Genomic DNA, 15,541 nt, shown 5'->3' with positions numbered 1-15,541 from the left:
ATATCTACCCAGCTCTTGGAGTTCTGCCCTATTGATTAGCAGTGGAGTCGGATTGTATGGTGCTTTGGGTGCTCTGCAGTTGGCTTGATGTGAGACCTGGAACACCTTGTTTCTCTGGTGCACCACAGCTTCTCCCTTTCATCAAGAGATCCGTCTTCCAGTGGGTGTTGAAGCCCTCTGCATTGGTGTTGTCAGTGCAGGTTATACACTGAGCTGCAGACCACCTGGAGTGCCTTTTCTGCTATTATTAATCTGTCTCGATTCTGTTTCATTCTAGTTCCATGCCCAAACCTGTATGTACAGCTGAATGGCCTGATGCTTACGCTGGATACAGCAAGTGTGCTCTGGATAAACCTCTTCTGTCTGGATCTTTATCGCAGCTTGGAGCAGTTCAAAGCTATCTACAAGCTGGAGGACTCGGGCAAGCATGACGAGCATGTCGATGTTCGACTGGATGGCTTCCGACTGAAGGTACCATTCATTTTCTTCCTTTCCCAGTCTTCAGTGTTCCTTTCCTCCCTCCCTGTTGTGGAAGGAACATGAGACCAGGACATAGCTGGAATCCAGAATGAGAAAACAAAACCTCTGCCTTTCTCTAGCTTTCTTCTGTCCACCACTTGTGTTAGTTTTGTTAGTTTTGTTTTGATCTATGGGCAGCAAAACAGGTGCTTGAGTTCTAGTCCTGAATAGGCAGGCAAGTCAGTATTTATGAAAACAGTTTCAAGGAGAAATTGATGGTTCAAGTAGTCAAAAGTTGTTTTCTGGCCTTTGGAAACCACTATGACTCTCATAGCATTCCCAGTGGGTCTGCTGCACTGATGTCCTATGGTGTTTGTCATTGACTACCTTTGTTAGCAGTTCTGTGAGGAGGCTTAAAGGTCTGAAAGTATAGTAGGTCCTTGCAGAGAAAGATCAAAGTGGATGTTGTATGCTGAGCTGCTGCATAAGTGATGGATGGCGAAAGAACCTAAAATAAAACTCAGTTCAAATTCTCTCGTGTCTGATTCCTCTTCCCTGGTTTCTAAATTTTATTTAATTTTTCAGATAGGGATAAATTGAGAGTCTAGTCCAGCTCTTGGGATTTTAGTAGAGACCAAGACTTCTTAATTGTTTATATATTCCACAGCTGACCTTCCGTGTAAATGGCCAGGATAAGCCTCTGTTAATTTCCCTGTTCACCACTTTACTTGTAATGTCTTTCTCCTCTGTGTAGCTTAACATCCCTGTGGAGAAGAAAGTCACTGACCATCAAGATCGTCCACAGAGACTCTGCATTTGCACATCAGAGATGACTGCCACCAACACCCGCCACGCTCCCTTCTGCAGCTGTCAGGACCTCCAGAGCCTCTTCCGTAAATTTGCCGGTTCAGAATTCTTCCACTCCAGCTACACCAAGTTCCCAAGGTCTCAGGACAATTTCAGCCTCCTCCACACCCTTTTCTTGCGCCATGCATATGAGGTGGATGACAGGCCTCAGAAGCATCCAGGCTTTCCCCAGCTACTACACAAAACCTCTGCCTCTGAAGATCTATGGTCTATGAATTTCACTGACCTTTGCCTGGACTTCGAGGGGGCTGAAAGCTCAAAGGGCAGAGCCCTTAACTTTATTGACCCTTTTCCCCTTTCCATTTGGGCCTGCCTTCCCAAGAGATGGGGGCAAGCTCAGATATCTAAGCGACAGGAATTGGCAGCCGCCGAGTTGAAAATCAAGCCTTCTGCCAGCTTTAGCAATCACTCCAAGAATGAGAACCTTTCCAGAGAACATGGGGTTTGTCAAAGATCAAAGACTGACCAGGATCTGAAGAACATCTACAAGGTCCCAGAAACAATGGATGTCTTGGGAGAATCTGACTGTGAAATTGATGATGGAGTAGATAATAAAGAGGTAGAAGCCTCTGCTGATATCCATGTGCTTGTGTCCTCATCTGTTCATGTCAAAGTTCGGCTCAACCACTACCAATACTTGGTGCTGCTCCGGATGAAAGAAGTTCTGCAAACGCTACAGGAGCAGTTGGCCCAAGATACCCAGGAGGTGACTGGATCTCCTTTAGATCCCATGTCTGCTTGTGTAGGAGTTATGTTCCATAGCGCCGAAGTGGCCCTACTCATGAACCCTACACCAGGGTCCGTCTTGGAACCCAGATCCCTTGACTCCGACACAACAAGCCTGATCGAGTCTGAGCTCTCACCTTCAGACAGCAAGGAGGGGCTGGCAGCTGAAGAGAAGGAGCTGAAATCAGAGACCAGTTCAGAGAAGGGAATATGCAGTACCTCAGAGGTCCCAGAGGACAGTGGGATTGAAAATACTAGTACCAGTGTAACCAGTGTACAGCTGGAGAGACTCCCAAGATCCGCAAGTGATGGAGCTCTGAGTACAGCTCCGCACAGTAAGAGTGTAGAGGAGAAAGTTTTGATAGAGGAAGCACGTGAAGCTGTGGAAGCCCTGGTTGCAGAAAGACCAGCAGAGACCAGAAGCCATCCTCAGAGCCCTCCTGCCCTCCCTTCTAGCCCAACCTCAGACACACAGCCCTTGGGGAGAGGACACGTCACTCTCAATGGCCAGGCAGAACTCATCCCTTTGAAGAACATAGAGGTGGAGTTGTCTAGTGCACTGCATATCACAAAGGATGCCACAAAAGAAGCTCTGCACGTGACTATGGACCTCACCAAAGAAGCCATGTCTATAACAAAAGATGCTCTGAGCCTGAGCCGGGAGAAGATGACCTCCACCATGCAGAAAATGCTTTCTCTCCCCCCAGCCAAGTGAGTGGGCCATCCTCCTGTGCTTCACAATAGCAGCAGCAAGGCTGCAGGGAAGGGGGGAAATGCAGGCTGACTGCTCCCTTTCTTTCCATATCATTTGGATTAGAGATAGGTTAGATCTTCATCTCTTGGGGTTGGTCTAAGTACACTGAAGTCTGACTTGCAAGTGTTCAGAGTCCAGCCCAGTATCTGTATAATCTGGAGGCTAAGCTGTTTACCTTTATCGCTTTTTTTTTTTTCGGTAGGGATTCTGTGCCCAAAGCAGAAGAGGGAGCAGTGACTCCAGGCGGGGGTGGCAGCAGCCGAATGCGTTTCTTCTCCATGAAGAGGACAGCATCCCAACATTCCTTTGACACCACATCTGTGGATGGGAGCGGCCCTGAGGATGGGCTGTCTGTGGACAGCGATGGCAGTGACGGCTTTGTGATGCTCACAGACTCTGGTAACAAGCACTTGGCTTTACCCTCTCCCCAGCTCTTATTCACACAGATGAACAGTTTTCTGCCATGGGTAACTGAGTTGCTGTGTTTGTATGGAATTCACTTGTGGCACTCCTTCTTTTTGAAGGTCATGAGTAGTTCGCCCACAATGGCTCTTTCTGCTTTTATAGGTGCCTTTTCTTTGAGATGAGGAGTATAAATGAGTGGGGAGGGTGACCCCTGCACATCACAGTGGTGTTCTAAGGCATTTGGCCATCCTAGAGCAAGGACTGTAAATGTGGGCAGGTGGGTGGATGGTACATAGCATTTAGGAATGGTTTAGTAAGGGCTGGTTGGAAGAAGGGTACACTGAGCATTTCATTGGACGTCTTTCACTTCAGCTCTATTGCTTAGATTCATCTGAGGAGCTGGAGAGAGTTCCCTAGAGGATGGTATAGGCTGATAGGGAATGAGGTTCAGGCAGATACTGAGATCGGCTCTTAAACCAGAAGAAGAAATAGGATCAAGTTGTTGTTCTTTCCATTTCAGAACCCAGCCTGGACCCTCTTCCCTCAGGGCATCTTCCTCAGGTCCACAATGACACAGGCAGTAGAGCAAGCCTGATGGCAGAGGATGAGGGTGGAGTGTCTCCTGAAATAAACAGTTCAACTTCGCAGAGTGAAGATCCCAGCCTTCAGCTGGTCAGAGTTCTGTTCCTTTTCACTGTAATATTGTGTCTAAGTGAATCTGGAAGTGAACCCTGTGGTTGTGTTTGTTTTAATAAGTGAGCTTGTTACCTGCTGGTTTAGGTGTCTGTCCTCGTGTTGAAGATGAACGAGGTGAACTGTGGAATAGAGGCACGAGGTGATGATTTGTCTGTTGCTTTACAAGTAATGAACGTGGTTCCTGAGCAGCTGAACAACATCGGAATGTGGCAGTATCTCCGTGGCTATCTGGGTAAGTCACTGCTCTTGGAGCCTGCTGCTTTTATAGCTGCACTTATTTATAAATGGCTTTTTATACTGGCCACCCTCAAGGAATATTGCATTTTAACTGGTACTTCAGTGTTAATGTTTACTGTATTTAGGACTGAACCTGACTTGTGTGTGAGGGAATGTGAATGCTAAGAATCTTTCTGTCAGTGGTTCAAATCTGGTATTTGAAAGATGTTTCCAAAGTGCCTACACAGTCAAGCTGTATGGTGCCTAGTAATCATTGACTGGGATTTTTTTAATTGCTGTTAGGATGCATAAAATTAATTAAAAGAGTGAATAAAACTATCTAGGGAAACCCTGAAGTTACTCCTGCCCCGAGAATAATGCTTCTGGGCTAGGGTACTTTCCCAGGGATAAATTTGAATTAAAGAAAAAAGTAAAAACCAAACCAAAGACAACCGAAAAAGACCACAAACCCACCCAGCTCCAAAAAAACCCGAAACCAAAAGCAACTACAACCCAAAACTTGAAGTGAAAGCATGAGCAGTTCTTGGGACTGTTGATCCTTCCCTTAACAGTACTGCCTATGGCCACGAGGGGGCAAAGGGGAATACAAGATAGGTGGTGTTGAGGCCAGTGGAAAGATGATCCCCTCTGGAGAGCGGAGTGGTGAGTTTGGTGGGGGATGCGTCTGGGAGCTTAAACGGTCTAGTTCTGGTGTTAGTTCCTGTGATGCGGACTGTTGGCCGTTTGAAATTTGGATTCATTTCCTGTGAAGGATGATTTCAGACTGCTGTCATTGTGAACTTGACTCCATTTGGCATCTGACAGCAAAGGGTTTTCAAGATGCTTACTTTGATTTCATACCTTATTACTGATGCCATCTTCTGCAATGAGATCTTTCTGCCATAGCTCTAGGAGATCCAGGGGTAGAGAAGCCTTCAGTCCCTGAGGCTAATAAGACCCAGCCAGAAGTGTGCTTACGTCTTGAAGTAGGACCTAATGCTGCTGTGCATTCACCACTCGCTGTTCAGAATGGCTTCCTTCATATGCTGGTCCACAGTTACACAGCAGAGTTCTTCATGTCCTTCCTTACCAACCTTGGCCCCTTTCTTGAGGATGAAATAATTCCAGAGGTGATCCCCATGGAGATAGAAGTTGTGGATACCAGAATCACATTGAAGGTGAGTGTATGGGGAACCAGAGATTTCCCCCAGGATGGTTGTCTGGGCAGAGCTCACTTAGCAAGATTCTGCTTGGGAAAGGATGCTGTGGAATTGCTATGGGCTTCTGTAGAGGTACTGTTTTCCTGATACTGTTTTATTTTGCTTCTAAAAAATGCCTTAGGGATGAAGGAATTGTTGAGTGATCAGACTCTGGAGAAATGGGAGCCTGACATTCAGATTCTTTCCCCAGCTTTGTTGATGACCTGTTCTGCAGACTCAAGGGAAAGAATTAAATACCTCTTTCTCCAAGTGCTTTTGTGAAATGGGGAATATTTAACCTTTTCTGTAAACATTTAGCAAATTACAGATGAAAAACATTATGTAAGAGCTGGTTGATATTAAGGAGGGGGGTACTGACCGAAGTTCTTGATTAAACCTTTTTGAAAACAATGCTTTGGCTCCACTGACAAACAGGAACCTGTGTTGCTGCACAGCAGCATGAAAATCTCCAGACTAAGGGATATTGGCTTTTTTTGGTTAAGGAATATTGGCTAGGGGTTTGGATCAGGCATTTGTAGGATGATAACTGTGAGAGCAGCCTTCAGGGTGATGGTAATAGGCCTCTTCTCAATCTTTATTATGGTTATGACAGAACTTGGTTCTGATCTGTGGGAGTGCTTTCTACACAGATTAAGACTCACATGCAGTCTTGTATATATAAAGCTAGGCTTTTCTATATGGTGGGTGACCTTAGCGAGTTCTGGCAGTGCTGTCAATCAGTAACGCTACTCCTGTGAAGGCTGGGGGGAAGGCTCTCACACCAGTTAATCTTTTCTCTGCTTTGTTTTTTTGCAGGATGACAGCCCCCGGGTATATCCTACCTCCCCCGGCCCTGTTCCTATCACCTTGGCAGTAGATCACGTAATTGTGAAGCGCAGAGATGATGGGGTGTTCTATCTAACAGGTCAGCAACATCAGGAAACTTGTTTTATTCTCCCCTGGCACCCCCCAGGCTGTGCTGGAGGTAGAGTGGTCTGCTGTGCCTGGTGCTGGAGGAGACTGGAATTGAAACGTGATGGTTGCTGCTGGGGAGGGTGGGCTCTGGTGTGTGAGCAGTCCCTACTTCTGTTCTCTGCAGTTACTTCTACTGTATAGTCTTCTGTCTTCAGTGCAAGCATCCAGGTCCTTTGGCTGCTCCGCCGTGTTAATCTCTGGATGTGTGCATTCGTGCCTCTCTGGTTCTTGCTGCTTTTGTTGTTTTGTTTGGACAGCAAATTTGATACCTCAGGCAGAACAGGTTAATACCTAAAACAATGAACTGGCAGCCTGAATTCATGCCTGATGTTTGCTTGAGCTCACACAGTCAGGACAGAGTACTGCTCTTCCCTTGCTTTAGTTTCTCCATTTTAAAATGGGAATGAGATTATTTTTCTCCCCTCTTTAAAAAGGGAAAAGAAAAAAAGGAAAAAAGTTAAAGTTATTCTTTTTGTCCTGAGAACGCTGTTGTATAAATGTCCACACCTGAATGTTTTCCGTGCTTCTTTCCAGCTCCGCAAGGGAAGGGCTCACCAAAACAGGAAAAACCTGTGTCTGTTCTTCAGGAACAGAAGGCCCCAGTGGAGTGTGTCTTGGCAGCCCCAGCAGCAGGAACACATGGGCTGCAGGTGAGTCACTGCTGCCTGTTGCCGTCTGGACACCTAGATAGCTGGCAGTAGGCTGGAAAATTAAGTCTTTTGTCTTTGTGTGTTTGCAGTTACTGGTAGGTGTGGTGTGTTGCAGATAGGGAGCGCACACAAAAAGCAGCCTGTAGCTGCTTTTACAGGCATTCTGAGAAGTAAGGATACTTTGCCCAGCATAAACTCTCTTGTTCCCTTTCAGAAATCTGGGTTTGGTGGTGGTTTTTTTTTCCTGATTGCTCCATCTTCCTACTGTGTCCAGTTCTGTGTTAGAAAAACAGAAATTGGGAGGTTCCCACAAAGAGAGAGATGTTTTATCAGAGCAGAGTAAGTCTTACAGCCAGGGAGTTTCAGGTTGCTTAAAGCTGCTATTCAGTTTGAACTTTCTTTCCATTTTGATCCATAAGTCTGGAATTCAGATGACTGGTTTATTTTGAAATATGTAGTGTTCTCTAATTATACTTCCTGTTTGATGCCAGGTCTACTTGATAAATTGATCACTTGCTATGGAAGAATACATAAGGGAGCAATGTGGCTGACTAGGTACAGAACTGGGCTGGGACTCTGGATTCTGTTCATTAGTTGGTGACACGTCACTTCATTTCTCATCTTTCTCTTTTCCATTTAGTGCAGAGACTTTCCCTTCTTCCCATTCATAGCATCTTGTGAAACAGGGCCCTGACCAGAACTGGAGCATATAAGCATCACAGTAGCTTAGCTTCCGTTTATTTTCTGATGTTAATAGGATGAACTTAAGAGGAACAAATGCAAAGGCTAAATTCTTTGGTAAAAATATTTCTGAGAGCCCAAGGAAAAAAACTGCCCTGTGCCATGAAACTGCAGTGGGATCTCACTGGCATTGTTTGAGGACAGAATTAACTTTGTTCATGGAGACAAGAAATAGGAATGCCAGGCATCTGCTTGTTCCAGCTATCATCTTAATTTTAACAAATCTTTATAGGTGTATCAGGACCCCTTGTAAAAGAGGGATGCAGCTTGGAGACCAATTTTTTTTTCTTTTTTTTTTTCCTGCTTTCTTTGTATAGTCATCGGCAGCCAGAATCAGCTAGCCGCTTTGCAGGAAAAAAAAGCCTTGCCCACTGCAAGTTCTGTTCCTATGCCTAGAAATGTCAAGGGAATGTCTTGGGAGAAAATAGCTGTTAGCCATCACTGGCAGTGTGAGCTGACTCTAATGACAGGTACGGAAGTCAGCAGGCACCAGTTGGCAAGGACTTACTCCTGCAAATCAAAGTGGGTCACGTTGTCAGTGAGCTTTGTGTGGTTGTGTCATGTAGTGTAATTAATCTCAAAAGCTCCTGCTTTGGTTTTCTTCTTTGAGCAGATTGGTGTAGTCAGATGTGCCCTGCTGCTTACCTTTGGAAACCCCTGGTTTGTTTTTTCTCTGTTTGTCTCTTATAGTTAAAGGAAGTGCCAGAGTTGCAAAGGGAGCTTCAGACCATGAAAATAGCCCTTGCAGAAGCCAACATGGACAAGGCTCGCCTTCTGCAGGAAATTAGGAAATACAATCCCCTCTTCCAGCTTTGACAGTGAAGGCACAGGCTGCAGCTGCTCAGGAGGAGTGGAGACCACCACCAGCACTAAGGCGGCTAGTTTGATTATATTGCTGCTAAACGGGTCAACCTCCTGGAGACTGATTGCCTCAAAGAATGGAAACCAACTGTGATTGCAAAATGAGCTTGAAAGAGGGGGAAAGGAAGGAAGGCCTGGCTGAGTAACAGGGAAGGAACAAGGAGGAGTTATGTTTGCAGCCACATTCCTCTGTCCTGGCAGTATGGTGCTGCCTCTGTCACTGAACCAAGGCAGTGGTCAGCCTACAAACAAAAGGTCAGAAGTTGAGGGGGACACCCCTATGTCCTTTCATCCATGGGTGGTAGTGACAGTGTGCTTTCAGCTTTCACCTTTCACGGTAACATCTGGGGATGGTCTATGTTGGGGTTTCTGCTTCTTTCAGCCTTCCTTGTTGCGTTCTTGCCCAGTCATGCATGCCAAAGAACACAGAAAAAGAAGAGTAGTTACTTCACTACATCAGGAGTGGCAGAGAATAGGTATGGCAGAAAACATTGCTCAGAGCTCTGATGTGAAAGCATGTGTACTATTGCATGACAAACAAACATTGGAGGTTGGTGGGTGTGGGAGATGCAGAAGGGATTTCCCCCCCCCCCCGCCAAGAACAGGGTCAGGATAGTAAAGAAATTCCTTCAGACTCCTTTTTCCACCAATAATTTGTTGTGTCAAGACAGAATTGGTAGTGTATTAGACTTAGTCTAGTTTATTCTTACTTAATCCCACAATGTTTGGCTTTATTGATGCAGAAACACAAAGGCATTAATTTATTCCATTACAAAGCACTGTTTAAACTTTGTTAAATTTACTGTCAAAGAACAGGGGTGAAGGAAGTTGGTTAAAGTCACAGGATGAGATGACCTGTGCATTTTCTTTGGGATGCACACTGTGCTCAAACCATTGTATGCCAGAGTTTCACTGGTGAAGAGAGGGGGGGCAGTACTGGCCACCCAAGGAAAAAGCTGTCTGTTCCTACATGGTCATGTATTTTTTTTTATTGGGACTAAGCTCTTGCACGGTCTTAAATGTCTTTTAACAGGGACGTTGGTATGTGGATCAGGAAAAGAGTGCTGACCAGGCCCCCTTGGGTGGAGGCTGACACTATTAACTGCTCACTGTGGGGTGGAGATGAAACAGTAGCTGCTGGGTTGAGCATAGTTTGTATTCTCACCTTTTCTGAAGCTGCTTCCCTGAAGAGGAAGAAGTCTCTGTGGTCAGTGACTGACTTAATTTATAAAGAAATAGCATCTACAAGTGTGGAGGGGAAAAAAGAAAATCCTGGTAAAATAAGAAGTAAACACTAATTTTAAGAAGTAAAAAAGGAAACGTCATTTATGAACTGCAAGAATCAAATTCACTCTGGAAGACAAACTGGAAGGTGGTTTCTTTGCTCTACTAGTCTGGGTAATACACGGTCGATGTGCTGAAGAGAGAAGCTGCTGTAAGGGACAGTTCTGAAGGGAGAAGCTGTTCCAGCAGAGAAGCTGCTCTGATAGAGAAGGGTGTGACTTTCAGCCCCCTCTGTGTTACGGATGAACACCTGTTCCCTCCCCGTCATACACAGCATCTTTACTGTGTGCAGAGTTTGTTGGATTTTTATCTTATTTCAAACTTTGATTTGGATTTTTCCAGATGCATTTGGTGTTTGTGTAAATGTACCATTTCTGATGCACAGGCTTCTTAGTGCATGTAAAACAGGTAGCGATTGCCACACACTAAGTGCTAGGAAAAGTGACAGATTATATGCGATGCTCCTTTATTATCAGATGAAAACTTCACTTGTCTATAAAGGTTAGGTAACTCTTACTGTGTTTCTTAGCTGAACACACTCCCCAAAATTTTAATGGATTTTTTCTGGGTTTTTTCTATGTAAGCACTACTCCACTGAAATTAGTTTAGCTAAAGTAATACAAGATTTTAATCCTGCTCACTATGCAAGGAGCAGCCTCTGATTTACAAGCCATGATGAGTTGAGGCCCGGAAACTACACAAAAGAAAGTAATTAAGTTGGGAGTTAAGTTTGTTTTTCCTACTGTACTCCTATATATTGTCCCTTTGCCCAGGTCTAGAGCTGTCGAACACCTCCCCTTAACAGACACTCCTGAGATCATTTTAGTTCTTCTTTAGCTCTAGGGGAAATGGGGACATATTTACAGTGTTAGGCTAGATGTGGAGGCACTGCTGTCTGTGGTTTGCAGGGAGCCAAGAGTGAATTCCTTGTGGTTGTTAGCTTTCACTTTGAAAAAAGAAGGTATGCAAGAGATGGACGGTGATTAAAACAACTGTCACTTAAGATCATCATCTTAATTCTGTGTTTGACTCTATTAGACTGAAGGTAGCTTTGAATAACATTTATTGGAATTAGTCCTTGTACAGTAGGTTTGAACAGACAGCCTTGGGGCAGGCTGTACTTCCCGAGTCCAGTATTTCTGCCAAGATCTGACTGACCAGTGAGAGCCTGACCTTCCTTCTAGAACCTCTGGAAGCAGGCAGCCACAAATGAATTAAAAGGAGTACTTGCCTGTGGCAGAAGCATGGGAGCTAAGCTGCAGGAGGTTTCACGCTCACCACCCACTTAGCCTGGGCTAGCTCTGATGGTTGGATGCTTTGACTTCTGCCAGTTTTTCTCCTTTCTCCATGGGAGAGGATTACTCCTCCTCATTCCTGTTAGACAACCTGGCTGTTTTCTCTGGAGCACATTCTGTGACCCGTCCGCTGCTCGATGCAGCCTTTGACAGGACAGATTTGTGGTGCTGCCTGTGATGGAAAATGTACTAGAGCAGCCTGTCAGGCCTGTTCTTGAGAGGAAAATGCACTTTAACTTTTTAAGCGTCAGTGGGCATTTCCTTCACCAATACTGCCTCGTGCATAGAAGAATTCAGAAGTAAAAGCAGGGGTTCTGAAATGCAAGTTACCTCCTGTAGTAAGTAGGACTCTTGCTATGAGCAGCTCTCATGGCAAGAGAGAAAGGAGGTAACAAAGCATCTACATATCTAGGCTTGCTGTGAAACAAACCTATATGCGAACAGCTCACTGTAAGTACCATTACTAACTGCACAAAGTCTACACAAGCAAAAGTTAAACTTTGCTTTGTCAAACCTTTGTGCTTCTGTGCTTGCTCCCTCTTCCTGTGTGAAGCAAGAAATACAAGAATGCTTGCCTTAGGTGGAATGCAATGGTATTCTTTTTATTCACTAATTGCTTGAAAATGGGAGGTTTCTTTCTTCGCTTTCAAATTTTCATTACTTTTTGTTTGAATATGTGTCCAGCTTCATGTCCAGCCAGCCTGGGAAATGAGTAAGGTGTAAAGGGTTTTCTCAGAGGTGGTGCCTACTTGCTGTGTTACACAACTCCTTACTGTTCCCTCCCACATGTGCAGACTGAACAGAGCTGGGGCCAGGTTGTTTACAGCAAATTTCTTACTCCAGCCACTTAAGTCAACTGGTTTTGTTTAAGAATTAAAGCACTTCCATTGTTTGTTTTGAAGTACCAGGAAAAAGTACTGTAAAACAAAATCCATGTCCTTTCTATGAGGCATATGCGTGGGAGGACAAAAACTCCCCTATCTCCACTGATGATGATTAGCAAAGTTTACGTTTTAGAGCCTTTTATTTAAGGACTCTTTCTGTTTTATGATGAGAGCCATCTTAATCCTTTGTGTAACTACAACACCATCACCCTAGGAAGAGCACACGGCCTCAGCATCTTTTATGTTTAGTTAGAAGTGTGCTCACAGGGGACTACTGTATGTACAGGTGGGTAATGTGCAAGTCTGAACTTGAATTTGAGTTTTAGGCAGTATTGGAACTTTGTTGCAGTATATTTCCACTCATGCATTTATTGGTTCTATGAACCATGAAAAGAAATTAAACTTGTTAACCTCCTCACAGGCTCATGCTTTTTTTTTTTTTCCTCCTCCCCTTCCCTCCCACTTCACTTTCCTAATTGCACTGTTTTCTAGACAGCTCCACCAACCTGGCTTTGGGAAGAACAGCTGAGTGATGACTTCAGAGCATCAGCTTTCAGCATGCCTTCCCCGGCTTATGCTAATGGAACAATACCTGCCTGAGGCAAGGCGAAGCTTTAGGAACATGTCAGGGTTGGTTGAGACAGATCCCCCTACTTTGAATCACACAAACACCATTACACAATTAGTATTTCCCAGCAAGACTAAGAATACCATAACAAGTTTAATGTACAAAAAAAAAAGACACACTTCTGTACAGAGACACCACTACATCTGTGCCAGGAGAAAGTATGACCCTGGTGGGTGAATACACCGAAGACCTTGGGCGTTCTTATCCCTGCTCTGTTGAAGGAGAGGGAGCCTAAGCCTCCAGGTCAGGGATTTGGCTCCTGCCCATTTCTGCACCATGCTCAGATGAATGCCAGACTCCAGCAGCGATGGCAGGAAGCCTGCCTGCAGTCACTTAAGTCTACACACAACGCTCCCGAAGGAGCTTCAGTCTCGTAGCTCTGCTGTAGCTGTTGTGAGGTTCACAACCGGGAACTTGTTTTAACTTCTGTCTTCTCTTGGGACATTTCAGTGGAAGATGATCTTTTTATACTTGGAGTTGGGGATCTGTCCTCGTGACTTAAGCCTCCTGACCGCCTCTCGCATGTGTTTGGGCTGCAGAGGTGGCAGCTCTCCCCACTTCTCACAGACATCCAGTGCTAAACAATACAAATGAAAGAGTTCACAGGGCAGGGCACCTAAGCTTAGCCAGTCTCTTACTGTCGAAGCTTTATTTTAAAGGCAACAGGTAACACTTTTGTTTAGGGTTTACAGCTCACATTTTGTTAATACACGAGAATGAAACTGCTTTTTAAACCACTCAGCTACTGTGGAGCCACACGAGAACTTATGATCTTAAACTGCCTGCCCTAAAGCCAGCCCTAGGCTAGGTGGGTGTTCTGAGCTGGTAGCATACAGCAGTGACAGAAAGGTGCAGCCTACAGCAGACTTACAGGCCAGTTTCTTTTCTATCATTTACAGTATTATTCACACCTCCTGCCAAGGACCTGAAGCAATTAACAACATGAAACAATTAATGACAGCAGTGAAGCTGCTTACCCAAACCACCTCAGGCAAGACACAGCACTGCAGAGACAGCAGCAAAACTGCATCACCCCAGTAATGGTGATCCCGGCACATATAGGCCATGTTTTGTGTGGCAAGTCTATACAAACTGGTTGGCATCAAAACCAGTAGCACCTCCTCCTCCAGCCCAAGCAGAGCAGGGGCACAGCTGGGCCAGCCTCCCACCACCTGTCCCAAAGAGATTGCTGCTCATCCCATAAAGGAAGAATCTTACCAGTTAAGAGGCTTAAATAAGTCATTTCCCTCTGGGCTGAGTTTGTCCATGGCAGTACTAACAAAAGACCCGTACTGCCCTCTTGCAGCCTGCGCACAGGCCGACTTACAGAGCAAGAATGTGTAAGTTATGCTCTTTAGAGAGGATAAAACAGGAGGTCGGTGGTCACCAACCTCTGTACTGATGGGATCAGAGGGGACTATAGGCAACACCACACTTCACCCGTCTCTTGGCTTAGCTCTCACCTGTAGCCGCCTGCTGCTGCTGGAAGGTCCAAGCGCCCCATGGGACAGCAAGACTAGGAGCCCAGAGCATCCAGTCTTGTTCCACATCCTTCTGCTCTGCTGTAAGCAATGAGTTTGGCCTGTATTCTTAACTTTTTACTCAACATTTACCACTCACCTTCTTCCACCACCTCCCCAACGAAGACCTTGGAAATGCCAGACATGGCGATAACCACGTTCTGAGAGACAGAGGTGCCGGTGATGGACTGGATCAGCTGGACAAGCAGAGAAGGACAGTCAGCTGAGCGAGGTACACACAGCAGCGGTCAAACATTTTAACTCACATTTAGTGCTTTGAGCCTGTCAAATACCAGCCAAGGGCTACTGAAACGCACAGAACAGCAGTAACTGAGCCTTAGAAGTAGGTCCTACAGCTTTGGGCACAAGCTGGCTGTCAAGATTTTAGCTTACCCTCATTCAGCTGCAGACTCTGTACCAGCAATTACATTTCCCTTACGGCCCCCCAGACCACCGTTATTTAAGACAGGCTCCTATTTAAACTGTGTAAGCCACACAAGGCCACTGAGGTAGACTATAATGGGATAACCTGATCTGAAGACAATGGTCTCAGCCACAGGGGCCGAGGTGCAGCTGGAGGAGAGCACACTGCAGAGTCAGGCCCAGATACAACCACAGCCAGGCTTAGTAAGGCTCAGCCTGCTTACTCTGCTCAGGCTCCGTCTGTGGTGAAGCATTACTGAAGTCATACCCGTTTAATAGCAGCTTTGGGGAAAGCAGACCGGCGATACATCTCGTAACGGTTCAGCTGTTCTTCAGAAAAGGAAGAGACCAGTATTCTGGGGTGGAAAGAATTGATCATTTACAGCAAAAGTAAAAACAAATGTCTTAAGCTCTTCAGGCCGCTGCAACAGTCCTGCAAAGCCCTTCTACCATTCCCAGCCTCCTGCAGTGCAAAACCGAGCCGTGAAGGGAAAAGCGGTGCCAAGTGACCCCAGTGGTGCCCAGGTTTATAACACAAAGTGGCTGGGCCCGTTCGGGAGTGGGGGGATCTGGGATGGAGCTGCGAACATCGTCAACCGCGGGCTCACAAACAGATTAAACGATTATTGCCGTTTCCGGCGGCAAACCCTCCCGAGCACCAGCCTCCCCAGGTGCTGCTGCCCGGCGCCCCGGCACTCACTGCATCTTCTGGATCTCGTCCTCGTCCACTTTGTGCTTCTTCTCCTTCCTCTCCTTCAGCTCCAGCTTCACCTTCTTGGCCGCGGACGGCTGCAGGCTGGGGTCCTCCCCGTCCACCGCCTCCCCCTCCGCGCTCCTCACCTGGGCGAGAGGGCAGGGCTCAGCTCGGCGGCCCCACCCCCCGGCCGGGCCCCGCTCCACCCCCCTCGCAGCGGGCCCGGCCCGGCCTCCCCTCCCCGGCCGGCGCCTCCGCCTTGGG

The 15,541-nt window shown here is 46.2% G+C and overlaps 2 protein-coding genes across 3 annotated transcripts in view; one reads left to right on the top strand and one right to left on the bottom strand.

Annotated features, from left to right (window-relative positions):
- Nucleotides 1–10,990, top strand: part of UHRF1BP1 (UHRF1 binding protein 1) — a 33,928-nt gene extending 22,938 nt beyond the window's left edge. For both annotated transcript variants that reach the window (XM_010584666.1, XM_010584667.1), the window contains exons 13-21: nt 278–471; nt 1,214–2,763; nt 3,009–3,205; nt 3,732–3,883; nt 3,992–4,139; nt 5,030–5,301; nt 6,139–6,247; nt 6,832–6,947; nt 8,379–10,990. In XM_010584666.1, the coding sequence (XP_010582968.1) occupies nt 278–471; nt 1,214–2,763; nt 3,009–3,205; nt 3,732–3,883; nt 3,992–4,139; nt 5,030–5,301; nt 6,139–6,247; nt 6,832–6,947; nt 8,379–8,504 (2,864 nt within the window). In that variant the 3' untranslated portion in view covers nt 8,505–10,990. The remainder of the gene's footprint in view (nt 1–277; nt 472–1,213; nt 2,764–3,008; nt 3,206–3,731; nt 3,884–3,991; nt 4,140–5,029; nt 5,302–6,138; nt 6,248–6,831; nt 6,948–8,378) is intronic.
- A 1,710-nt stretch (nt 10,991–12,700) lies between these two features.
- The window catches only part of TAF11 (TAF11 RNA polymerase II, TATA box binding protein (TBP)-associated factor, 28kDa), a 4,374-nt gene continuing 1,533 nt past the window's right edge, over nt 12,701–15,541 (bottom strand). Inside the window, exons 3-7 of the mRNA XM_010584793.1 lie at nt 15,510–15,535; nt 15,284–15,418; nt 14,852–14,939; nt 14,261–14,357; nt 12,701–13,217 (exon numbers count right to left, since the gene is read on the bottom strand). Of these exons, the coding sequence (XP_010583095.1) occupies nt 13,087–13,217; nt 14,261–14,357; nt 14,852–14,939; nt 15,284–15,418; nt 15,510–15,535 (477 nt within the window). The 3' untranslated portion in view covers nt 12,701–13,086. The remainder of the gene's footprint in view (nt 13,218–14,260; nt 14,358–14,851; nt 14,940–15,283; nt 15,419–15,509; nt 15,536–15,541) is intronic.

This window comes from Haliaeetus leucocephalus, unplaced genomic scaffold (assembly GCF_000737465.1).
Source record: "Haliaeetus leucocephalus isolate CR32 unplaced genomic scaffold, Haliaeetus_leucocephalus-4.0 Scaffold1000, whole genome shotgun sequence".
NCBI classification, from domain to species: Eukaryota; Metazoa; Chordata; class Aves; order Accipitriformes; family Accipitridae; genus Haliaeetus; species Haliaeetus leucocephalus.
Note: the sequence above shows the minus strand (reverse complement) of the source record. Positions and strands in the feature narration are given on the sequence as shown.